This window comes from Phyllostomus discolor, chromosome 6, assembly GCF_004126475.2.
Source record: "Phyllostomus discolor isolate MPI-MPIP mPhyDis1 chromosome 6, mPhyDis1.pri.v3, whole genome shotgun sequence".
NCBI lineage: Eukaryota > Metazoa > Chordata > Mammalia > Chiroptera > Phyllostomidae > Phyllostomus > Phyllostomus discolor.
This window is the reverse complement of record NC_040908.2, coordinates 118168090-118195796: the sequence shown is the minus strand read 5'-3', so window position 1 is coordinate 118195796 and position 27707 is coordinate 118168090. Positions and strand designations below refer to the sequence as shown.

The window sequence follows — 27707 nt, the reverse complement described above, 5'->3', positions numbered from 1 at the left end:
TTAGCCTCTGGCAACCACTAACCTGTCCTTCATTTCTAGTTTGTATTCATTCCAAGAATGTTATATAAATTGAATCATATAATATGTAATCTTTGGGATTGGTCTTTGCACATAGCATAATTCACTGCAGATTAACATAAATTGTTGAGTGTGTCAATAGTTTATTCCTTTCTATTGCTGAGCTGTATTCCATGATATAGATATACCACAGTCTAACCATTCACCTGTTAAATGGACACCTCCATTGTTTCCAGTTTTTTACTATGATAAATAAAGCTGCTATGAATATTTGTTTACATGTTTTCATGTGAATATACATTTTTATTTCTTTGGAATAAATGCCCAGAATGGAATTGCTAGGCTGTATTGTAATTGTATGTTTAGTTTTTCTCAAAACTGCCAAACTATTTTCCAGAGTGGCTCTCTCATTTTACATTCCCATCAGCAGTGTATGAGTGGCCCAGTTTCTCTGCATCCTTGCCAACATTTGGTGTCGTTGCTGTTTTTTATTTTAACCATTCTTAAGTGTATGTACTGATATTTCATTGTATTGTTTATTCTCATTTCCCTAATTTCTAATTATGTCAAATGTATTTTTATGTGCTTATTTGCCATCTATATATCCTGTTTGATGAAATGTCCATTGTGTTTTTACCCATTTTCTAATAGGATTGATTCTGTCTTTGTTTTTCCAGTTCCATTTTGAGTGTTCTTTCCATATGCTAGATACTGAAACTTTGTCAGATGTGTGGCTCACAAATATTTTCTTCCAGTACTTTGCCTTTTCACCGTCTCCACAGGATCTTTCACAGAAGTTTTTAATTTTGATGAAGTCCAGCTTATCAATTTTTTTTTTTTATGGATCATGCTTTTGGTGTTAAGTCTAAGGATTCTGTGCCAAATCCTAGATTTTCTCTTATGTTTTTTTCTAAAAGTTTTGTATGGTTTTATATTTCACATTTAAGTTCATAATTTATTTTGAGTTAGTTTTTGTTCAAGATGTGAGGTATAGGTCGATGTCTGTTTTTTTACCTATTGGTACCCAGCTGCACCAGGATTGCTGGCTGAGAAGGCTATCCTTTCTCCATTGAATTGCTCTTATACCTTTCTCACAGTTTATTTTATTTTATTTTTTTTAAGATTTTATTTATTATTTTTTTTAGAGAGAGAAGGGGGAGAGTAAGAGAGAAAGAGAGAGAGAGAGAGAGAGAAACATCAATGTGCGGTTGCTGGGGGTTATGGCCTGCAACCCAAGAATGTACCCTGGCTGGGAATCGAACCTGGGACACTTTGGTTCCCAGTCTGCGCTCAGTCCACTGAGCTACGCCAGCCAGGGCTTCACAGTTTATTTGGGTGTATTTATGTGGATCTGTTTATGGGTTTTTTTTATTCTGTTGTATTGATCTATGTGTCTGTTTCTTCACCAATCCCACCCTCTCTTATTTACCATAGCTATAGAATACTTCTTCAAATCATATAGTTCTGGAGGCTAGAAGTCAGAAATCATGGTATCAGTAGGGCCGTGCTTCCTCTGAAACCTGTATCAGAATCCACCCGTACCTCTCCCTAGCTTCTGGTGGTTTGCTGTCAGCCTTTGGCATTTCTTGACTTTTACCTACATAATTCCAGTCTCTGCCTTTGTTACGATATGGTGTTCTCTTTGTGTCTGTGTCTTCACATGTCTTTATAAGGACATCAGTCATACTGGGTAAGGAGCCTGCCCTACTCCAGTATAACTTCATCTTAACTAATTATATCTGCAGTGATTCTAACTCCAAATAAGGTCACATTCTGCGATATTGTGGGTTAGGACTTCAACATACCTTTTTTGAGGGGGGCGGGAATTCAACTCATAGCAGTGCCTTTTCCCTGTTCCATTTAAAATATATTATTTTAACTATTTTCTCTATATGCATTTATAACCTCATCAGACAGTATTATGATTTTTGCCCCAACCATAAAAAAACAATATTAAAACTCCAAACAAGAAAGGAAATATATTTACTGATATTTTTATTCTTTTCATTTGTCTTCCTTCCTAACATTCCAAGATTCATCCTCTCACCATTTCCTTTGTGTTTAGAAAACTTCCTCAGTCATCCTTTTAGGGTAGATATGTTAGCAACTTAACCTCTGAGTTTTCCTTCACCAGAGACTGTCTTGGCTTCTGTTTCATTCCTGAAGGATATTTTCACTGCATGTAGAATTCTGCGTTGAGAGTTCCTTTATTGCAGTACTTGCAAAACGGTATGCCACTGCCTCCTGGGCTTCAGGTTTTCTAGTAAGAAATCCTGTCGTGCAAATTGTTTTCCTCCAGTTGTACAGGCAAGGTGTTTTTTCTCTCTCACTGCTTTCTCTTTTTTTTAAGACTTTATTTATTTATTTTTAGAGAGGGAAGGGAGGGAGAGGGAGAGAGAGAGAGAGAGAGAGAGAGAGAGAGAGAGAAACATCAGTGTGCGGTTGCTGGGGTCATGGCCTGCAACCCAGACATGTACCCTGACTGGGAATCGAACCTGCGGCACTTTGGTTCGCAGCCTGCGCTCAATCCACTGAGCTACGCCAGCCAGGGCTTCTCTCACTGCTTTTAAGATTTTCTCCCTTGTCTTTAGTTTTCAGATATTTGACTATGATATGTCTTGATGTGGATTTCTTTGGGTTTAACTTGTTTGAGGTTGACTCAACTTCTTGAATCTATGGGCTTATAGTTTTTAAAATAGCTGTTCTTTTGGGGAGTAGGAGGCATTGAGCAAATGTGAAAGTTTTCAGCCATTATATCATCAAGTACTTTTTCAGCTGTACCCTCTTTCTCCTCTCCTTCCAGGACACCAATAGCATGAATGTTCGGTCTTTTGTTATAGTCCCACAGGTCTCTGAGTGCCCTCCCGTTACTGCCAAATACTGGTAGGTGTCAGGTTCCTCCTAGGCCTCTCTGGGCACACAGTGGGGAAAGGAGCTTCTCATTACTGTTGGGCTGGGGTAGAATTCCCATTTCTTTACTAGGCCTTTCTGATACCACCCGGGTTTGGAGGGGCAGGGGTGCCTAATTGTTGCTCACCATGTGGCCTCCACTGACACCTCAGTGATATGACTGTGTTACATTTGGCCGGTGGTGAAAGTTCTGATTCTCCAGCATGTGTTCCCCAACATATCACCATGGGGAGAGAGAAGTAGTACCCTTTGTTGCCATATGAGGATGGAAGTCCAGGCTCCCCATGTGGTCTCCACTGACTCTGTAGGGAGTGGGGAGCTCATTACTGCGGGATGGGGATGAAAGTCCCAGCCCCACCCTGCTTGATCTTAGCCTGGAAGGAGGTTGGAGTACCTTCTTACAGCAGATAAGGAGGGAAATCTGGGCTTCCAGTCAGACTTTGCAGCGTGGATGGTGGTGGGGCCATAGTTTTTTCTGTGGCATTTGGCTATAGAAGAGCAAGTAAAGTTTCTGTCTTGCTAAAATGCTTCTTTCCTGCTCCTTTGGCTACAGTAATAGGTTTTTTGTCTGTGGCTAGTGGCATTTCTGGGTTTCTCGTTTCTTCAGTTCTAACTCTGAGGTATGTGAGGCAAAAATGAAATGCTTGGAACGTATTACTGTGGTGTTACTCAGAATCCTTAACCAGTCTGCCTTCTTCTCGTCATCTTTCAGAGTCTTATGTTTGTTTATATATAATTGTGCTTCGTGGGAAGAAAAGGGGAAAGTATAACTTTTCCATCTCAAAAGCACAAGTTCCCAGTTTATTATGTTCCTAATCTAGGCACCTTAGAGAAACCATGTCTGATAGATAGGATACAAATACTTTTAGAAACACAAATGACAGACCTATAAAAAGTATGTAACAGTGTAAATCCTATTAAATGAAAACATCTTTCTTCCATCTGCCTTGCCACAGCTTCTTTAAATCTCTATTTGGTGATTATTTCATTTAGCACTGTTCATTGATTACTTACCTGTCTGCGTGACTACACTGTACGTTCCTTGAAGTCTTGTTTATCTTGGCGACCCCTGGAACTCAGAATAATGTTTATTAGTAAGGACTTTTTAAGTCAAATTGAAACTCTAAAATTGTTGTTTCTCTTAATATGTTTGATAAGATATCTGAAAATCTCTCATGTAACAAAACATCTAGAAATTTTGGATAAATGATAAAACGTCCTGTTAAATTCATGGCTGAACTCAAAAGAACATAAAGGAAATTCTGGAGCATCAGATCCAAAGAAGGAGCTGCAAACTAGGCTGACAAATGAGTTCTGAGATCGTGATCAACTTGAAATCACCTGCGGATACCAGGAAATCAGGCTTAGATTGAAAGGCTCACAGAGAGGGAGAAGACAGAGCCTGGGGCACACCAGATGGGCGGTCGGTCGGGACTGTTTCCCCACCGCCGCACGTGCAGACACAAAGCCAGGACCACCAAAGAGATCAATTGTTAGTGAAAGGCTGGGTTAGAAAAAAATACACCCTTTAGTAACTTGTCTTTCATCCTCAATTTTAGATAGGAAAAAATTACTTTCCTGAAAATTCATAATCACTATTCTGTATTGAGACAAATTTGGGATTCAAATGTAACCTTCATTGTTGGGACACCTCCAAGTGTAAACTTTTAACTCAGGGTGATCCAACTTTCATAGAACCAAAGTGTATCTTAGAGAAGCAAAAGCAAATTATCTTCCAAGAAATGTACCCCTGATGTATGCCTCTCAGGATTTTAACAAATTGGTGACCAGACATGTGCACACAATTAGTAATTCCAAATCTGGAGGAGGAAGTAAGCTACCATAAGCAAAAGTCATCAACAGAAAACAGCAGAAATAAACTCTCCAAATCAGATGCTGGAACATAAGTATTTTAAAGATATTTAATGAAATAAAAGAGAAAATGAAAAGGTGATCAAGGAACAGTAGATTATCAAAAATGAAATTCCAGATTTGAAAAAGAATGAAAGAATTTCTAACATTTAAGAAATCATTGAGCTAAAAATCTCAATGGATAAGTTAAAAGTAGCCAGAATTGAACAGAGAATTAATTAAATTGGAAGACAAGTCTACAGAAGTAATCTGGAAAGCATCACAGAGAAATAACACCTCTAACTGCAGTTCCAAAATGAGAGAGTAGCAAAATTGGGGAAATAAAGAGATAATAGGTGAGAAATTTCCAGAACGGCTAAAAGACTTGACTTTCCAGCTCCAAGAACAATTTCCAAGCAAGATAAATGAAAAGAAATCTTTCTCAGGTATGGCAAGTGTGATAGATTAGTTCCCTCAGCATCATTCATCCTTCTTATAATGTAGATGCTAAAGAGCTAAACGTTTATTTCCAGTATTTCCTTTGCAGGGATGGTTCCAGGTACATTCAGGTTCTGCCATTTACATGTATTCACTTGTGACTGGGATATTCAGAACCGAGTCCAGTTGGGGGAGAGAAGAGGCAGTATGACGGGCATCCAGTTTACTGTTGTGTCTCTAGTGTGTGCATAGTGTGGCTCTGGAACAAGCAGGTGTGATGGCAGCTTCCTGATCTGTGAATCATAGCTAAAATGGCATGATGTTGGATGCAATGGTTTGTCCAAAGGCTTCCCAATTTTCCAGCTTCTAAGCGTGAAAAAAACAAATGTTCCTTGGCAAGATAATTCTGTGATCTTATTCATAAATCACTCCTGGAGAGTGATTTTATGAAATCTTGCTCATTCAGCATTTCTGTTGGAATTGAAACTACTAAAATCTTTCCTGCTTTAAATAGAGTTGAATCCTAAAAAAGCATACTGAAATTGCTGAAATCCCAAAGTCGAAGATTTTAAAAACGTGGAGAGATAAATGCCCTGTTACTAACAAAGGAATAACAAATAGTCTACTGCAGACTTACCAACAGCAACAGTGGAAGTGAAAACACAGTAGACTGTTACCTTCATAGTGCTGGGAGAAATCAACTATCAACTCAGAATCGTATACCCAGATATCTCTTAAGAACAAGTGTAAGATAAAGATATTTTGAGACAAAAAATAAAGTTTTCCAATACACCTCACTAAAAGACCTTCTGAAAGACATTTTTTTAGGAGAAAGATCTGAGATACAAGAAAGAACAGTGAGAGAAAAAAATATAGTAACCTGTTGGACCTTCTAAACAAAATACTGTGATTGTTTAAAATAATAACCTAATTTGAAGGATTTTAAAAATGGAACTAAAGGGTGGACATAATAATATGTGATACAAGGGGATAATCTTAGTTACATGGTTCTTGAGGTTTTTTTTTTTTTTTAATTTAGGAAGAGGGTACTACAGTGATTATTTTTAGATTTTACATGCCCATTTCTGGTAACCAGTAATTGATTTTACAATAACTTAAAAAAAAAAACAAAGGAATTAAATGGGATTATGAAAGCTGAAGCCAAAAGAAATCAGGAGAAGTGGGAAAAGGGAAGCAAAGAAAAGTCAGGACAGATGTAAAGCAGAAAATAAAGGATTACAAATAATTCAAATTATATCGGTAGTCACAGTAAATATCAATGGACAAAGCTAAGCAATTAAAAAGAAAGACTGTTAAACAGGAAAAAATGTTCAGCAGTGTGCTATTCATAAGACACATGGTTAAAACATAAGTAGACAGTAATTTTAAAAGAAAGGGATATTAAAAATATACTATACAGCCCTGGCTGGTGTAGCTCAGTGGATGGAGCGCGGGCTGGGAACCAAAGTGTCCCAGGTTTGATTCCCAGCCAGGGCACATGCCTGGGTTGCAGGCCATAACCCCCCGCAACCACACATTGATGTTTCTCTCTCTCTATCTCCCTCCCTTCCCTCTCTAAAAATAAATAAATAAAATCTTTAAAAAATATATATATATATACTATACAAATACTGACAAAAAGGACTAGCCATTTTAACAAAAGACAAAAATATTTAAGACATTTAAAACGTGTATTGTTAAATCCTGTTTACTAGAAAAAATGGAAATTTTTAAGAAAAATTTGACGCAATTAAAAAAAGAAATAAGTGCTCTGTTATGCTGAGCTATTTTAACACAGTAACTCGGAATAAAAAAATATAAACAAGCCCTGGCTGGTGTGGCTCAGTGGATTGAGTGCCAGCCTTCAAACTGGAGGGTCGCTGGTTCCGTTCCCAGTCAGGGCACATGCTTGGGTCGCAGGCTGGGTTCCCGGCAGGCGGCCAGTGAGAGGCATCCACACATAAGTGTTTCTCTTCCTTTCTTTCTCCCTTCCCCTCTAAAAATAAATAAAATACTTTTAAAAATATAAACAAGAATATAGATAAAATTTGAGTAACAATAACAAAATGATCTAGTACAGTCAACAATTAAAGAATGCATGATCTTTACAAGCATGCATGGAATGATTATAAATGTAAAGATGCTAGGTATAAAACAGGTTAAAAAGCCTTAAAGAATTGGTATCTTTCATACCAATTCTGACTGTCATACAGTTACTTAAAGCAGGATTAGTCAAAATAGCCCATACATTTTAGAAACTTAAAATAACACTTTCAATGGAAGTAAAAAAAAGAAATCATAATACAGGTATTGAAATGCTTAGAATGGAACCATAATGAAACTACTACAAAAATCAAAGTAGGGTATAGCTAAAGTGGTTCTTAGAGGGAAATTTATAGCCTTAGTTGTTTACATTAGAAACAAAGAAGCTCAAGAATAATGAACTAAGCATCCAACTTAAGTAATTAGAAAATAGGTCAACAGAATAAACCCAAAGAGAAATAAAGAATGGGACCTATAAGGGCAGAAGCTGGAAAGTAAATGAATTACTGCTAACTGCCTTAACTAACCTAAGAAGGCCAAATCCCAAGCCAAGATCCCCCAATTTCATCAGAGGATTTTCTCAAGCATCAGGCATTAACAGCAACAAGCAGTTCAGAAAAGGAGATGGAGCAGAGACCTAAAATAAAGAGGATTGGTTAAAAGCTTTAAGAAAGTGTTAAATGACTAGGTCTCCGCACCCACTCAGTATCACTGAGCAACTGCAGAAGTCTGGAGGTTTATTCTCTGGAAAGGGTGAATGATGTCTCCAGGTTAGACTTTACCAGCACAACTGAGCCTGTGAATACCATACTGAAATAAGGGAAGCTGGGTGACCTTATGCGTTCTGAATGCTGAATGCCAAGACCTGTGGGCAGAAAATTGGAAGATTGCTTATTTTAGGGAATGTGAGCATCCTGGAAGACCTGAAGGTACTAACCATGGGCCTAACAACTTAACTCTGCGGTGAAGGATATTAGTCTCAAGTCCTCGACCATATGCTTAAAGCTTGTTGTCACCATTTTAGTTTCCGACTCTTAGGAACGAGGAAACAGTGTCAGACATATAAGGAATGCATCCAGTATGAAAGATAGAGGTCAAAACACATAATGAGGAAAAATTAACATAGAGAAGACAAATTATGCACGAAGGAAAAAGACTTCAAAAATGATAAAACAAGAACAAGTGTTAACTCCTTAATATTTCTAGAAATATACTGTATCAAGAGTAAGATGCTATAAAAAAGGAACATTCAGATAATTCCTTCCCCAAAATTTTAAAAATATAAAGCAAAAAATTGTACTGAAGGGTTTGAAAGGTACAACTACAAGAGCCACTAGAATCCCTTTTTCTGAACACACATTGTGAATGCATTATACCCCCTCCCACATTTAGCAGCCCCCATCACTCCCACCACCCCATTTACCAGCAAGCACCCACCCACAGGACGGGCATCAAAACCATGGTACCGGACAGGGAGCAAGACCTCAGGACCCTTGGGTTCACTCTGCCACTGCTGTGGGGAGACAGCAGGGTGTTTCCTCAAGTCCATGGGCTTCACTGTGGAAAGGACAGAAGCAGAGCGAGAGAGAAACACACACTCCCTGGGGGCCTTCAGGGTGATGAGAAAGAGGTGAAGAGTAGAGGAAACTAGAAATATTACCGGGCCAGAATAGAAGTGCCAACAAAAGGGAAGGGTGGCTGCAGAGAGTATAGAAGGGAAGAAAATGTCACCCAAATAAATCAAGAAAATATTCTCTCACTGAAAGAACCCTTTGGCTCTTCAGCATAATAGTGAAAGCATACCTATTTAGGTGTCAGAATTCTAGACAAGGAAGGTTTCATAAATTTTACAGTCAGAAGGTAGATATACATACAAAGGATCAGGAATCAGAACGGCTTTGGACTTCCCAAAGCAAAACCGGAAGCTGGAATTATAGAATTCTAACCTAGAATTCTGTAGCCAGCCAAAATATCAATGAAATATGGGACAAAATACATTTTCTTGCATTCAAGTTTTCAAAAAAAGTATATCCCATAAACTATTGCTCAGGAACTTGGAGAAAAATAAGAGAATAAACCAGAAAAGAGGAAGACATGGTATATAAGAAAATTCAACACAGAGATAGGTGAAGCCGATTTTGAAGGCAAAGGGAAAAGATTTGTCAGGTGTTAGGTACTCATTAGGGGGCAGCCAGTCAAGAAGGAAGTGGTGTAACTTGACAGATGCATTGAGGGCCTTTTTATTATACACTCATACCTGGTAGTATATGGGTAGTCTGTCCCCAGAATCATATCTGTACTTAGCTGGCACCAACCATGTGCTGATCAAGTTCTCGCTCTCTCCTGCGCACCCTGCTGCCCAGATAACCAGACATGCATTTCACCCCACAGAAGAGCTTGCTCTGAACTCCTGAGAGCTGAAGATTGGCCCTGGTAAGTAAGCTTAGAAGCAGAAATAGTATCCAGCTCTTACTGATCATACCTCTGTCATGTCTCAGCACTGGTCCACACGGCAGCCCTACCAGATGCCTTCTGTTTCCTGGAACTCATTCTTGCTGTCCCCAAATGGGGCTGTGATAAAACCCCTGAAATAAGCTGAAGACAGAGTATGATTCTCTGAACCTCACCTTCTGTGAGAACCTTTATCAGTCAGACTTGTGCTTTCCTGATGATTTTTATTACCTTTTTCATTCATTTATATATGAATATTTATCGTTATAGGAAAATATTTGAGAAAATTTGACCTTGTCATTCACCATATTAAAAAAGAAAAGCTACATGATGATATATTTAGAAAAAACATTTTTATAGTTCAACAGCTATTTATACTCTAAAACTAAACAAAATAAAACCCTTTACACACTTCATGATAGACGAGAACTTTCTAAGCTGTAAACTCTACAGCATCTAACTCCTGTAGTCATTGTATGTTTTAAAAAAAGCCTCTTTATAAAGTCATGAATAAAACAAGGATATATATTATCACCACTACTGTTCAACATTATACTGGTGAGAATCCCATCCAATGTAATATTTGCAAATGACATGATCATGTACGGGAAATATCCCAGGACATGTACCAAAAGACTGGAAGCAATAAGTGGGGTTCAACAGGGTCACAAGATTTGAGTCAGTATTCACAAATCATACCTTTATATACTAGCATCAAATAATGTCAAATGTTTTGGGGTTAAATTTAGCAATTGTATGCAAACCTGTACATTGGAAATTATGAACATAGCTTTTGGGTTTTGTTTTTTTTTTTGCTGAGAAATTAAATAAGACATAGATAAGTGGAGAGATGTGTCATTTTATGGATAGAAAACAATATTGTTAAGATATGAGTTCTTCCCAAAGTAATGTGTAAGTTCAATGCAAATCATAAAATCTCTGCAGGATTTTGGGAAAAAACTGAGAAACTGATTCTGAAATATACATGGGAAGGCAAAGGATCTAGAATAGCCAAAACAGCTATTGTCCTTTTGTCCTTCAAAACAGCTTTTGAAAAAAGAACAATAAAGTTAGAGGATTTATACTACTTGTTTTCCTCAGTGCTACATTAAGACAATGTGGTATTGCTGGTAAGAATGAAATTATAGATCAATGGAACATCCAAAAATAGACCCATTCAGAAATAGACCCATGCATCCATACTGACCAGTTTTTAAGTAAGAATTCTAAGGTAATTCTGTGGGGAAAAGATAGTCTTTTCAAATTGTGCTGAATAACTTGATATTCTTATTTTAAAATGAACTTAAACTCACACCATTACAAATGGCCCCAGCTGGTGTGGCTCATTGGATTGAGCACTGGCCTGCAAACCAAAAGGTCACCAGTTCAATTCTCAGTCAGGGCCCATGCCTGGGTTGTGGGCCAGGTCCCTAGTTGGGAGCATGCAAGAGGCAACCAATCGATGTATCTCTCGTACATTGATGTTTCCGTGCCTGTCTTTCTCCCTCCCTTCCCATTTCTCTAAAAGTTAAAAAAAAATATTCTAGAAGTGATTCATATTCCTAAATGTAAAATCTAAAATTATAAAACTTCTAGAAGAAAATATAGAAGTCTTTGTAGGCTTGGTTAAGCAAAGAGTTATTAAATAGGACACAAAAAGACCAACTCTAATGACAATATTAATAAACTGAACTTCATTAAAATAGCAAACTTTTGTTCTTCAAATGACACTTAAGAAAATGGCAGGCAAGTCACAGAGTTGGAGAAAATATTTGTAAAATATATATCCAACAAGAGGTTTATATTTAGAATATATAAAGAACTCTTACAATGCAATAGTGAGGCAGACAATTTTTTAAATGAGCAGAGATTCAACAAAGTATCAAAGAAGATATATGGATATCAAATTAGCACATGAAATGATGCTCAGTTACATTAGTCATTAAGGAAATGCAAATTTGGACCACCGTGAAACAACACCACACACCTACTAGAACAACAAAGAAGACTGATGCCATACTGAGTGTTGGTGAGGATGTAGAACAGCAAACACTAGTACACAGCTGTTAGGTGTGTAAAATGATAGTCACTTAGGAATACAGTTTAGCGCGTCTTGGAAAGTTTAACATTCGCCTGCTTTACAAGCCGTCCATTCCTCTCCTAGCTTTTTACCCAAGAGAAATGAAAGCATATATCCATAAAAAGACTTATTTATAAGTGATCATAGCAGCTTTATTTGTTACAGTAAAAAAGAACAAACACAGTGTCCACTAATATTTGGACAGACAAATTATGGTGTATCTATACAGTAGAGTACTGCTCAGTAATGAAAGGAACTGAAGTATTGATATATGTAACTACATGGATGGATTTCAAAATAATTGCACCAAACGGAAAAAAAACACACAATAACGTGGATATACTGTATTATTCAATTTATGTCACATTGTAAAAGAAATGCAAACTTGGCTTTTGAAAGTGGTGGATATATTTATCATCTTGAGCTTCATGTTGGTTTCCTGGGTACATATGGATGTACCTCATCAAACGTGCACTTTAAATGTGTGCATTTTAATGTGAGTCAATGAAACCTCATTGCAACTATAAAGTGTGTGTGTGTGTGTGTGTGTGTGTGTGTGTGTGTAAGCTGCTAATATTTTAGTTAACTCACCAAGCTTCAGTTTTCTCATCAGTGAAATGAAAAGAACACCTGCCTCACAGGGTTTATTTGAAGATTTTACTTGTGTGTGTGTGTGTGTGTGTGTGTGTGTAGTGTGTAGTGTGTGTCTAATTTACCAGTGCCTGACACAGAACAGGTGACTCAGTGTTAATTCTGTTTCACCCCTCCCCTTGCACTTCGGTGGGACTAGAAGTTACTGGGGGCCCTCAGATTTCCTCCTTGGTGCACCTGGCCAAATCTTAGAGGCATATTCTCTCTCCACACCTTTTAATGTCTAAATGTAATAGCCAAGTGTATTAGAGAATCTAATAAAGAGGTTTGCATTTAATACTAACAAAAACCTTTCCTTTCCCATGAAAGGGATGACTTCAAGCTTTGGTCATGACATGAGCTGGCAAAATTTCATTGTGTTTTTTTATTTTCTCATAGGGTTTACCCGTGGCTTAGAGGACTGGGTTATACATCCTTGGGTATATTTTTACTTGGATTTTTATTATGGAACGTAGATAACATCTTTTGTGATTCACTGAGGTAAGATATATTTTCAATCTTTGAGAAATATTTTGGGAGCAATCTATTAAGCAGAATTTCATAGGCATATAGAATTATTAGTGTCCCAACGTGAATTTTTACCATTGTTGAAATTAAAAAGATATGTATAATACAATAAAGTTAAATTCTGGGAAGACTTGTTTAAATTAAAAATTTAGACCTGAGAATATTTTGTAACATTTGCAGGGATTTTTAATTAAATGTTGACTGGGTCTTTGAAATCTGCCCAATTTGCTTTACTGAAGAAATTAGAATGCTCTGAAATAAGGATATGAAATACATGTATATAATTTTGTACTTTAATATGCTTGATGTTATTTTCTAAGAAAGGCACATGTTTCTTTTGTTTCATCTTGTCAGCAACTGTGTATTGACTGGAGTTTGCATCTTGGGTCTCTGGTCTGTTACTAAAACATTATCTTTCTAGGCCTCAATTTCTATTACAATGAACATGTAAAATAAATTAAAATAGTGGGTCCCTCCAACTCAAAATTCTGTGAATTAATGGTTTTGCATAAACACAGGGGACAGAGGAATGTATTGAACAGCACCATGGGGGGGCAATCAACAGAATTCAGACAGTGGCAGATCTACAGGGCGAATGACTTGGTCTCTTCAGCAAATAAATTGCAGAGAGGAGAGAAAAAGGAGAAGGAACATAGAGATTTAAAGACACTTAAGAGATATGTCAGCCAAATGTACTGGGTAGACCTGTTTTGGATTTTGATTCAAACAAACGAACTGTAAAAAAAAAAAATTGAGCCCTGGCTGTTGTGGCTCAGTGGATTGAGCACCTGGCCTGTGAAACAAAAGGTCCCCAGTTTGATTCCCAGGCAGGGCACACGCCTGGGTTGTGGACCAGGTCCCCTGGTTGGGGGTGTGCGAGAGGCAGTAGGTCGATGTTTCTCTCCCTCTTCCCCCCTTCTCCTCTTTCTAAAAGTAAATAAATAAGACATTTTTTAAAAAGTTGAAATGAATTAGCAATGATATTTTTTAAAAGTTTGAGATGATTTGGACTTTGATAATTGAGGATGTGGTGATGTTAAGATATTATTAATATTTTAGATATGAAAATGGTATTATTTTAGAGCTGTTTTAATCATTATGAGATACATATTAAACATTTAGAGATAAATGACACAAATTCTGGGATTTGCTTCAAAATAATATAGGGTGATGGGGAGAAGTGGCCAAGAATTCAGCTAATACAATATTGGCCATAAGTTATTGTTGAAGCTGGATAATGGGTACATTATTATTTTGCCTACTTTTGCACACTTGAAATTCTTCATAATACAAAGTTAGATAAGTAAATGTAGACTTTACTGTACGTAAGCAAACAAGTAATACAACTTGCTTAGAAACTGAAATTTAACTGAATGGTTCCGAACTGGTAACACCCACCAGGGGCCCCACTAGAGCCTTTACACTGCTGAGGTAAGTCAGTCGTCATCCCCTGGGCGAGAGCCACTGAGAAACAAAGTAGGTTCTTAGAGATGGTAATTGTCCCAAAAATTCATGGGGTATCTAGAGAAATAACTTAGTGTTTCATGTTGATTTTTCCTTCTAATAAATGAGAATATTAACATAGTATATACACTTAATCAAAAGATCTAGAATTTTAGGCTTGACTGTGCCACTAGCAGAGTGACTTGGACAATTCAGTTAATTTTTCTGAATTTTAGGTTCTTAATCTGTAAGACAAAGCTAATAATAGCCACCTCAGAAATTCACTGTGAAGTACAATAATAGATACAAAAGGACTTTATAGTCTGTGTGGTGCACTTCTAAGATGAAGGTTGTATGCAGAGCATAGGAAAAGCGTGTATCTAGTTCCTTAACTGCGTGAAAAGCCACGTAGACCAGTGGTTCCCGAGGTGTGCTCCAGGGCACGTTTGTTCCGTACGGCATAAATAAGATGACACCTGAAGGATGGGTCCCGTGGATAAGTAGGTTACCTGGGGCGGGGGAGGGGGGAGATGAAGATAAACTCTTTTAGTTATTGGTAGAATGTTTCAAAAATTTTAATCTGTTAATATGCATCACAGATCTCCAAGAGGACAATGAACTCTGTACTATTGCCCACATTTATTTTGACCACAGAGTCATTTCTTCGTGGGACTTTTGCTAGGAATACTGTTCCTCAAAATACACTTTGGAAAACAGTACAGCAGACTACAGCAGACTTGAGGGAATTAAATAATCGCTGTATTTGAGAACAGTATTTCAGAATGCCCTAAGACTGTCAGCATTAGTTACTGAATATTTTAAAAAATTTAAATGGTGATTTTCTCCCTCTCTCCTCACAGGGACTTTCGAAAGAAGGTGCCACCTATCGTAGGTGTGACCACCCAGTTTCATGCATGGTGGCATATTCTGACTGGCCTTGGTTCATATCTTCACATCCTTTTCAGGTAGGAAATAGACTTTTTAACCCTAGTATTTGAGTGGGGTTTTTTTGTTTGTTTTGTTTTGTTCTTTATATTCTTCAAATAGGATCTTGGAGACAGAAGCAGGAACGTAAGTTCCAGCTTTGCCCCTGCCACTGGGTGACCTTACACAAGCCCCTTCCCCTCTGACACAGGATCTGCATCTTAACACAAGTAGGATATAAATATTTCCATTTCTTACTGGTCAGCATTAAAGAATACACTTAGGGAGAAAAGAAAAGCACTTGGATCCCCTGAGTAGAGGTCTGGAAAAGTGTGAGTATCTGAAGTCCCCTGCTTAATTCGTCTCCCTCCCTGAAATAAGTTGGGTGCTACTTTTCTTTCCCTGCTCCCCCGTGAAGAGTCTACTGGAGGTCAGCCACTAACAGCAAAAATGAAATGAAAATTCTCTCGGATCACCCTATTCAAACAGTACTTCCATGTCACTCTCTCCCCTTATCAGGCCATATTTTTTTTTCTAAAGATTTTTATGTATTTATTTTTAGAAAGAGGGAGAGATGGGGGAAAGAAAGGGAGAGCAACATTGATGTGTGAGAGGTACATCAATCGGTTGCCTCTCACACGCCCCTAGCTGGGGACCTGGCCCACAACCCAGGCATGTGTCCTGACTGGGAATCAAACTGGAGACCTTTCAGTTTGCAGGCCGGCACTCAATTCACTGAGCCACACCAGCCAGGGCCATATTTTTCTTCAAAGCATTTATAACCAGTTATACATTTATTTAATTGTTTATCTCCCCCAACTAGACTGTAAGCTCCTTGAGAGCAACTGGGAATTTATCTTACTCCCTGCTACACTCCCAGATGTGTAGAACAATACTGTCATGTAGTAGTGCTTGGTATATATTGTTAAATGATTTAATGAGTGAATGTGTACATATTGATCTCTTTACTAGGAGATCAGGCTGTTTAATCTGAAATTCTTCTCAAGAATTGAGAGAGCTGAAATATTTGTAGAAAGGGGAAGAAATTATTTCTTTGAACCAATGTGAAAATGTACTTAAGCAGCCTGGCTGATTTTATCAGTTAATTGATAAAACTGATTCATCTATATTACTGTTGATATGATCACTCAATTTGCATTCCATAATTGATTTTGTAATCCAGATTAATAAATATTTAACTCAGATGACACAGGGACATGATCTTGGTAAGACCATGGAGTGAAAAGATGGTGCAGTTCTAATTCAAGTGAAATTTTTAGAACACCTCTTCAAAATAACATTTGCATTTCAACTACTGGGAGACTACTTGTTTAGGCAACCTGAATTATCAAAAATTTAACTACCCGAGGATGATATAAATAAAACATCTGTGCAGCTCAATAGGAATTACCGAATTCATGCCGTGAACAGCTCAAGGTTATTAATCATGGAAGAGCTCTTTAAACTCTGACTCTAAGCATATTTATTTCACTTTTGGCAACTTCTTACTGCATTGATTGTTTGGATTCTCAACCCATAGCACATGAGACATATCTAATCTAAAAGGGAAAGGATATGGGAGGAAATGCTTGTGGACATTGACAGAATAGAAAAGCAAAAACAAGAATAACTATAAATAAAACCCAAGAATTAAAAACCTAGCACCTTTACACTGCCCAAGAAGCCCCAAGGGCATTATCACAGTATAATACAATAGAATCTATAATGAGTACTCAAGAAGAAATGAAATTATACTCATTATATTCTATTTTAAAAGACTAGGGTTTCCCACTTTCCCATTTCCTTTCACTTTTCCCTCACTGCTGGTGTGGAAACCCTTCAAGGCAGCACTGAGGGGGGAGGAGTGGTGTGCAGACACAGTCGCATTCAATGTCCAAGGAATGAGGAAAAGGGGTCCGTGGCAGCAGCATGCCGAGCTTCCAAGAAAATGTGGTGGTGATGGGAAAGGAGCCACTGTGTAGGGCAAGGAAGCAGGGTGACGAGCAGAAGGTGTGTGGAGGAGGTAGATGGAGGAGGTGGCTGGGGATGGGAAATCAGTGAATTTAACAATAAGTGAATATATTGAGGATAACAAAAGCTTGTTTTCTCCAGTCTCAGAAGGGACTTACAAATATGAAAGAGAAAAAGCTAGAAGGAACTCTGAGGGTGTAAGATTAGAATTTAAAGTATTGATATAAATTAATGAATGTGTGACACACATACACATAATGGTTATTATTTGATAATGTATTATTTTCCATTCGAACAACTGTAAACCTGCTTTTGTCCCACCCTGAGTATGTGTGTGTGTATATATTTATACACACACACATTCTCTCAGATACAGAAAAAGTTAGATGTATACATGCTGTATGTATTATAAATGTGTATGTATACCTGTGTTTACACATGCATATATTACCTAGCTGTGTCCTCTATGAAAGCGGAAAGCAAACTTTGGCCCATTGGCCAAAGCTAAGATAATTGGAGTATCAGAATTAAATAGCAAGAGTTTCTATTGAATAAAATGGGAATCCATGAGTGTATACTAATATAAATAGGTAAATGAAAAATGAGGAGAAGCAAAAGCTTTTCCTTAAAGAAGAATGCCAACTCATAAATGTAGAAGGAACAATGGAAACAGGTAATCGCCGTTTGGCAACCATCTTCGCGATAGCTGATAGGCATTAGTTATCAGCGGGTGCTCTGGCTGGTAGGTGGAAGTTTGATGAGGAACACATATCGGCATAATTCAGAATGTCTCCCCGTGACATACTGATACAAAAGGGAAAACAGTGACTTTACAGTGAAGAAAACTGGCAGCAAGCAACTTGACCATGCACTTGAGGTTAACAATGCCTGTGATGGAGCAGGAGAATATAGTAATGAACTGATGTAATGCGCTGAGGTGAGCTCAGCATCGTTTCTGTAGTATTCCTGCCAAAAGTGCATGGCCAGGGTCTGGACATGAGAAACATTAATGGACCCGGGTTGAAGGTTCTTCGGCAGAATGAAAGTTCTGTACTCCTTTAAGACCATTAAGTACATGAGTGACAATGAAAGACTTCTAAAGACATGACCTGAAAACTAAGTGCAATGCATGTTCCTGGATAGGAACATGGATCAAAAAGAAAAAAGAGAAATTGTTGAGATAGTAAAATTTGAATGAAGCCTTGACTTGGATGGTAGTATTGTGTTAATGTTACTATCCTGATTGGAACAGTTGTACTGTGGTAATTTAGCAGAGTTTCCTTGTTTTGTGGTGATACACGTTGGAATGTCTAGGGCTGATGGGCATCAGGTCATACAAAGACTCTCTAAGGTATAGATACACATGTATACACGTATATTTGTGTTTGTGTGTATAACACAAATGTAGCTAAGTGATAACAATTAGGGATCTTACAGAAGAGGATACAGGAATTCTTCATACCAATTATGCAGCTTTCCTATAAGTTTGAAACTATTTTTAAATTAAAAAAAGGTGGGGGATAAGGCCAGGCCTCCAGATCATTCTTTTTAGGTATTTGTAGTAAAAGAGCAAATAGAAAAATTATCATCTAACTGGTAACAGGATTGTTTTATATCCATACAGTATTTTGAAGTTCCCTTGGATATGCTTGAGTTGCAGTGCACATGGTATGATCACACATCACTTGTCAGTGTAAATTAATGCAACCTGTTTGGAAAGAAATTTAACACTACATGTATAAATGAAAATAAAACGCTTATATATATTTTAAGATTTTTTTTTAAGATTTAAAAAAATTTTTTTTATTCAGTTTTAGAGAGGGAAGGGAGGGAGACAGACAGAGAGAGACACACACACACACACACACACATCAATGTGCGGTTGCTGGGGACCACGGCCTGCAACCCAGGCATGTGCCCTAACTGGGAATCAAACCTGCGACACTTTGGTTCACAGCCCACGCTCAATCCACTGAGCTACGCCAGCCAGAGCTAAATGTTTATATTTTTATCCCAGTTGTAATCCTCAGAATTTATTCTAAAGAAATAACCCAAAATGATGAACATGGGTGTGTAAACACAAAAGAAATGATCACAATGTTATTTAATTTAAGAAAATAATAACAATAATAGCCCTGGCTGGTGTAGCTTGGTGGGGTGAGCATTAGCTTGTGAACTGAAAGGTTGCTGGTTCCATTCCCAGACAGGGCACATGCCCGAGTCGTGGGGGCGTGTGAGAGGCAACCATTTGATGTTTCTCTCCCTGTCTTTATCCCTCCCTTCCCCTCTCTCTAAAAATAAAATAAAATCCTTTAAAAACTTTAAAAAATAATAATAACAACAAATAATAGGAGAAAAATAAAAGAAACTACCCAGTGGTGCAGAATCATAAACTAAAGTATGTCCTTTACTCAGCTGTTTAAAATTATAAATATGAAAAATATATAGCAACATAGAAAGATATTTTCATTTTTAAGTGAAACAAAAATTATGTATACAATATTTAAATCTGTGTAAACATTAATTTGCATGTTGACAACACTTAATGTAAATGCAGAAAAATGAAGCATTTTGATTAGATTTGGTAGCAGGGTTTTGAGTTAATTTTTTTCTTTGTTTTCTATTAACATTAAAATATTTTTACTGTGACGTTTAAAGGAGGAAAGAAAGAATAGAATATATTCCACCCTAAATAACTAACCTAAAAATGGATGCTAAACATTAGTTATATGGAAATTTTGATTCTATGGGTACATGGAATGGAGCATGTGAATAATAATATTTACTTCAAAGGGATGATTTGATAATAGTATAGTACACATGCCCTTTAAGACTTAGCCCTCAGTCCTGGCTGGTGTGGCTCAGTGGATCAAGCGCCAGCCTCTGAACCAAAAGGTTGCCAGTTCGATTCCCATTCAGGGCACATGCCTGGGTTGTAGGCCAGGTCAGGTCCCCCACTAGGGGGTGCATGAGAGGCAACCACACATTGATGTTTCTTTCCCTATCTTTCTCCCTTCCCCTCTGATTAAAATAAATAAATAAAATCTTCTTTTTAAAAGACTTGACTACTGTACAAATGTTTATTTCAGACAGTTAACACAGTAGAATAAAAATATATGAGTTCAGATCTTTGCTCCATCACTTCATAATTGTGTAACAATCTTGAACTAACTGTGTTATTTATTTGGCTTTAAGCCTCAATTTACTGATCTATTAAATAAGAATAATACTACTTACTCCATAGATTATTCAGATGATTATATTGAATGGGAGTTCTTCTTGCAGTAATGCCAGCCTAGGTTATTTAGACAAATATCCTCCTAAAAAACAACTAAAAGTGTTGGATAAAATATTCAAAGCATCAAAGATTGGCAAGATTAAAAGAAATTAATAAATCAAAGTCAAGAGAAAGAAGATACCTAAAAAGGAACACCACACTTGCTTTGGACCAGCAGAATTTTTGTCAATCCATCAAATATAAGCTTTGATTTTGATGGCTTTGTGGAGCAAAGGGAACAGAAATCGATGCCTAGGGATAACCAAAGGGAAGGAGCTAGCCCAAGGAAGAGAGTGATGAAAGACCTCCTCACGTCAGGCTGACTGAAACAGGAGTAAACTTACTTTCTACCTCACCCTCAACTGACTGAAAAGTAAGTTGTTCTGGTACGGAGCAGAGCAAGAAAAAGAAGGAAGTCATGGCCATCATTCATCTCTTACAAAGATTTGCAGCCCATCTACCTAAGTGAACTGGAGAACCTCGCGCCATTAACTTCCGTGAAGGCTGTCTTAGACCTGCGTTATTCCCCCAGGTGTCTGGCAAAAGCAAATAGCAAATCTCTCTGAAGAAAGACTCTTTCATCACAGTGTCCAAAGAACTTTCAGAAGCTATTTTTAAGAAAAGTAATTAGTGCACAGTCAAAAATAACCAAGCACACAAGGAAATAAGACACCGTGAGCAAGAACCCAACAGAAATAGTATAATAGAAAGAGACCTGCAAAAAATCATATATTAGAATTATCAGTGATTATAAAAATAATATTGATTTCTATGCTTGAAGAAATATATCAAACTTAAAAAATGAATTCAAGGAAAAGGAAACTTTTTCAATCAGATTTTTAAAATAACCAAATAAGAATCTCTAGAAATGAAAACTGAAGTAACAAAAATGCAAAACTCAATATACATGACTAATAGCAGATGAAACTCAATTGAAGAGAGAATTAGTGAAGTGGAAGATCAGGAAAAATTACATGCAGCAGAGACAAAAATATGGGATTGAGGATAAGAGAAGTAGAAGATAAAATGAGATTCATTGGAGTTCCAGGAAAAAAAGTTGGGGTGGCACATCTCAGTTATTAATGTCATACAATAACCCCAAACTTATCAGTTAAAGATAAACCAGTTTGATTTGCTCACAGTTGTGTGGGTCTTGAATTTGGAAGGGCTCAGCTAGGCAGTCCTCATATGGAGTCTCTCATAGCATTGCTGTCAGATGTCAGCTCAGGACGCAGTCATCTGTGAGTTCCAGGTGCGACAGATGTACAAGATGACTCACTTACCTGGGGTGTCATTTGATACTGGCTGTCATCTAGGAGCTGTGGCTATAAACTAGAGCTGCCTGCACGTGGTTTCTTCATCCTCAGTGTAATCGGCCTCCATACCTGGCAGATGGTTTCTCCCAGAGGGAACGTGTCAAGAGAACCAGGAGAAAGCAGCAGGGCCTTTTATTACCTAGTTTCAGAGTACATGTGGTGTTGCTTTCTCCATACTCTACTGGTCAAAGTCACACATTTAAATAGAAGGGACACAGATCCTATGAGAGGAGGAATGCTGAAGATTTTAGGGTCTCCACACTGAAGTCTGAAGAGGAGGTACCGCTCAGCTGGTGCTGGTATCTGAGCTCAGAGGAGAGACCCCCTTGGGAGGGAACCCAGGCCTCTCAAGGACGCTGCTGCTACAGGAACGAAGAGCTGCTGCCACAGTGACAAAGTGTTGTCAGGATGGCGCTCACAGAAACCACAAGTGAACAGCCGCTCGTGAAAATAAAACAGGAACGCCCTGGCTGGTGTGGCTCAGCTGGCTGGAGCATCGTTCTGTAACCGAAGCGTTGTGGGGTTAATTCTGGGGAGGGTATATACCTAGGTTGCAGGTTCAGTCCCCAGTCCAGGTGCAGACAGGAGGCAACCAGCCAGTGTTCCCCTCTCACATTGATGTTTGTCTCTGTCCCTTCCTCTCTCTCTAAAGCAATGAAAAAAAAATGGATGTGGATTTAAAAAAATACTTTTAAAAAGCAAATAAAACAGGAAGGAAGAAGTCCCTTCTCTCTCCTGTAGCTTTGCAGTCTCTCTTGAGTGCCCTCTCTCAGAAGAGCCTGTCAGGGAGCATTTGTCAGATTTGTCAGTGCAGAAACATGGTTTGTGGACTCAGCTCCTGCCTCACACACACAGTGTGGAAGGGCAGATTTGGAGCTGAGGTACAGTAACTTAGTAACCGACATATCTGGTAAGATTAAACGAGAAGAGAAGAGGAAGACCATACATAAAGAACCAGTATCAGAAATGTAAAAGGAAATGTCATTCCAGATGCTACAAATTTGAGAGGATAAGAAGATTTTTAACAATTTTATGTGATAGGTGCTTTTATTTATATTTGAAGTGTTCCATAATAAAAAGTTTGAACTTTATGCTCATAACCTCACCCGGGTTAGGCACTTGATAAATATTACCTCCTTTAACCCTTAGGACAGTCCTGTAAGGCAGGAAATGTTTTATACATGAGGAAAGATGAGCTCAGAGCAGTCACGTACCTCACACGTGATCTTCATGTCATTCATTGCCTGGACTTGAGCCCAGAGTTTCTCTGTCTCCCCAAGTCAGTCTAGGAAACCTTAGAAGTCATCAATACAGTGTCTTCATTTGATGATAGAGCAAACTGAGGCCCAGAGAAGCGACTTGCTCAAGGTCACTGGCCAACCAGAGTGTACTCTCCTGGTTTACAGGGAGCCAGAACCTGAATTCAAGTCCTGTTTCTAGCGTTTACTAGATGTGGCACCTTGAATGGAATATTTGACCTTTCTGAGACCGTTTCTCATATGCAAAACAAGACCAATAATGCCCACCTGGTAGGTTGTTTAAGAATTAAATGTATAGAAAGCTCTGGGTCAATGCTTGCCCCACTACTGTAGGTACTGTTGGGAGCGGTGGAGGTAACAGCAAGCGTTGGAATCTGGGCTTCTGTGCTCCAGTTCAGGATTCTTTCCTAAAGAAAAGGGAAAAGGTGGGAACTTTCCTTTAGAGATTAACTGCCAGAGGGGTTATATTTTAAGATAGTAGAGTATTCTTCATAATATTGATGCTCCTCTTTACAGTTCTAGTTTTGGGTAGGGTGACATTATAGCCGCATGAAATTGCACAAATTCAACTATACATGCTCTTTTGCCTTTTCTTTCTCTTAAAGAAAAAATGTGGCCCTGGCTGCTGTAGCTCAGTGGATTGAGCATGGGCCTGTGAACCAAAAGGTTGAAGTTTTGATTGCCAGTCAGGACACATGCCTGGGTTGAGGGCCAGGTCCCTGGTGGGGGCTCATGAGAGGCAACCACACATTGATGTTTCTCTCCCTCTCTTTTTCCTTCCCTTCCCCTCTAAATAAATAAATAGATAAATAAAATCTTTCAAAAGAGAGAGAGAGAAAATTTGCCCTGGCTGGTGTGACTCAATAGATTGAGCACTGGGCTGCAAACCACAGGGTCACTGGTTCGATTCTTAGGGCACGTGCCTGGGTTGTGGGCCAGGTCTCCAGTGGGGGCCATGTGAAAGGCAACCACACATTGATGCTTCTCTCCTCCTCTTTCTCCTTCCTTCCTAAGAATAAATAAGTAAAATCTTAGATAAAAGAGAACATTTTTCACACTCTGACATTATGTCTTACACATTCATACATGATACACTGTATGTTATTATTCAAACACATTTAAATAGTGTGCTGTACACAAAACTATATATGCTGTATTTATGGACATTTTAATGAATTTTTCACAGTAAATTTAAAATTACCTTTGCTGTGTGCACTGATACTAGAGTCTGATATTTTCAGAGATGATTAATTTTAAAGGATACTATGAAAAAAGCTCTGTTATCTTTGTTTATTTTATACCTGTATTGTAATCCTGTAGAGCTGATATAACCATTTCCAAAATATTCTAAGAATATTCTAATCCTTGCTACACATATCTTCAAAGAAGAAACGAGCAACCATAACCTGCATCCTATGTGGCGTGAATGAAATGCTCCCTAGTGAGCTGCCAACATCCTGAGGTCACAGTCTGAGAGCTGATCCTTCCTCTGTCTCCCTTAGCATGTTGCCAAGTGTCCTGTGCAGAGTAGGTGCACAGAAAAAGTGGTTGCTAAGCCTTGGTCACATGGCTCAGTTGGAGCATTGTTCTGTGCACTGGAAGGTTGCTGGTTCAATTCCCAGTCAGGGCACATGCCTAGGTTGTGGGTTTAAGACCCAGCTGGGGCACGTGCAGGAGGCAACCAGTCAGTGTTTTTCTCTTACTTTGGTATCTCTCCCTCTCTCTCTCTCTCTCCCCCTCCCTTTCCCCTTCCTCTCTTTCTAAAATCAATGGAAACATGTCCTCAGGTGAGGGGTGAGGATTAAATATATATATGTTTGCTAAAAGAATAAAAGATATACCAATGTTTCTTATTCTTTATTTATACATAGACACTATGGTTAAATTTGTCAGTACACCAGTTTGCATGGATTAAAAATCAGTATGAAGAGCTTTCTCCCCTCCTGTTTTCTTTCAGTGTATATACAAGAACACTTTACCTGAGATGCAGGCCAAAAGTGAAGGTGAGTCTACTTCACAGGGTGTGTGTGTGTGTGTGTGTGTGTGCGCGCACTGGGAGAGAGGGGATACTGGGAAGGTGGGTGGAGTGGAAGAAAGGGACAGGGTGGAAAGGTAGGGGAGTGAGTACAAGCTTCAGAACCAGATACTCTTGAATCTTAATTCTTCCACTTAATGCATTATGACCTTGGGCGAGACTTTTCTCTTTAAGCCTTAGTTTCTTCAACAGTAAAATGGACTTGTTAATAGCTACATTGCAGAGTTGTTTTTAAGGATCTGAGATTATTTTAATTCCCAGCTCCAGGCTTGACAAATAGATGCTTAATACATTTAAATAAATTAAATAAACATAGTTTCTGAAATCTGGTGCAAGCCTGAAAAATATGCTGTGCTCAGGTACTTCCACCAAGACAATCACTAGCAAACCTACCAGGCACTGTGGGCCTAGCCCGTGCGCTTTTCCCCATTTTTCAGGGATAATATGGAACACTTTTACCTTCTTTCATTTTGTCCTGACTTGTTTCCAAACAGTTTCTCTTCGGAATCTGGCCAGTGATCCTGTTGGAGCCTGTCAGGAAGCACAGATAAATTATTCCACCAAGAAAACAAAAACATACCTGCCGTAGGCCTGGTCAAAGGAATGAGGAGATCCTTAAAGATCTACGTGTTCAAATACATCACGACCATCACAGCCGAGGAGCGACTCTCTGACTGGTGCTGCCAGCCACACAGAGAATGAGGAATGGGGCTCACTGGATGCTTAGCCTACGTCATTATCTCCTTTGTCCTCCTCATCCTCACCCTAAGATGTTAAAAAGAAACAGACGTGATATGTCTGTGTATACTTGAATGCTAGAAAAATTGGGCTTTTCTTTAACAGGTTAACAGTTTGTGCTGATCATAGGAAATTTACTATTTCCTCTTTTTTTGACAAGGGTTGCATGTAAATTATACTTTCTAATATTTGGTTAAATAATGAAATCACTATATTGGCAACACCCGTCTCCAGAAGACCAGCTATGAGCTAGTACTTAGCCGTGTCAGCCTTGATTTGTATTTTTGTCCAAGTAACCTCATGACAGTTGGTTTTCCAAGGTTGTTTTGTTTTGTTTTGTTTTGTTTAAAGAGCTATCAGTGGGATTCTGGTAGTTTTTTACCGTCTGCCTCTGTGCTAATCAGAGGGTGTCATAAGCAAGCTCAGACCTGCCACTGGGTTGTCACATCCTTGCTCTGGCTTGTCTGTGGGTGGCCACAGCCAATCAGAGCAGGAGGGTCATCTTACAGCCTTTATGAAGGCGATGAGGACACCTATGCAGAATGCAGTGTCTGCAGACATTGAAGGTGGTTGTTCTGTTTCCTTTGATCTTTGCAGATCTCCGAGTCGTTACTGTTTTTATGGTTAGGCAAACATGGTCTGGTCTACCCATATTCCATCCTCCCAGCATAACTTATTTGAGGTTACCAGTGAATGTCATTATACTCTGACATTTTAAATTATGCAATATTTTCCAGTTTTCAGAGAAAATGTGTTAACTAGAGCTAAATGGTCAGGATCCTATTTACATAAACTTATTATTTAGAATACCTGCTCCTTCATTTTCTGAAGGAAATAGATTTAAGGGTTGAGAACAGTTCTAACTTACTTGAACTTGTAACAGAACTCCCAAAAGTTAAAGTGCTGAAAAACAGCACTTTAAACTGCAGTTTAAACAGAAATCTCACTGTAAGGCAGCTCGTGCTAATTTGAATTTGAATGTATAACAAATCATATCACTTTTCACAAACATAACACCTGTCCAGGTTTAAAAACTTAATTTGACCCCTTTGCTCATATATTACCATATTTGTAGCTCTACACCATTAGCATTTTTATGACTTTTCTTGCTTATACATTATTATAAACTTCAGATTGTTGCCATGAGCTTCAAAAGGAAGCTCATTTTTTCTTATGCAAAGATATTAAACACTTCTGTCATTTTCCCAGTATTCAGTAAGTAGCCTTAGTACAAATTTAAAACCAGTACAAATTTTGTCCTTTTTTCACCTACTTGCCTTAGTTTTAATCCAAATAGTGTTTTCCTTACCTTAACATGCCATTAGGTGGATACTTCTGCCTGCTTTTATGATCCTCCAGACAAAAAAGCACTTGCCAAAACAAATGTAGAAGAACTGTGGTCGTGCCTTAGGAAAACATGAAACTAAACAGTTCCCACACACAGCCCACGAGATCGTTCTTTGTTTTACCACAAGGTTCTGACTTCTGGCTGCATTTCATGTGCAGCTGCCTAGGCTGTCTGCCATCTTACTTTGTTTAATGAGTTCCATTTGTTTCACACCATTGTCTTTTGTGCATTTCACTCAAGATATACTTCTGCTTAAAGAATCTGCATAGAAACAGGCACCTCCTTAATGACAATGCTGCTAAACACGGGGCGACTGAGACTCTCCAGCATTGAAGTCAGACTGGGTGAGCAGAGGGCTCACGCTCGCAGGGCCCTTCCGCTTGTCGGGTGAGCAGGCAGCCCCACTGGTTGAGCGGAGCTGTCCTGGAGAAGTGCTGGGGCCCCTGG

General features: G+C 38.5%; 1 protein-coding gene across 1 annotated transcript in view; it reads left to right on the top strand.

The window, feature by feature from the left end:
- The window catches only part of ACER3 (alkaline ceramidase 3), a 119309-nt gene extending 92773 nt beyond the window's left edge, over window positions 1-26536 (top strand). Inside the window, exons 8-11 of the mRNA XM_028516494.2 lie at window positions 12821-12922; window positions 15253-15357; window positions 25097-25142; window positions 25669-26536. Coding sequence (XP_028372295.1) covers window positions 12821-12922; window positions 15253-15357; window positions 25097-25142; window positions 25669-25725 — 310 coding nt within the window. The 3' untranslated portion in view covers window positions 25726-26536. The remainder of the gene's footprint in view (window positions 1-12820; window positions 12923-15252; window positions 15358-25096; window positions 25143-25668) is intronic.
- The last annotated feature ends 1171 nt before the right edge of the window (window positions 26537-27707 follow it).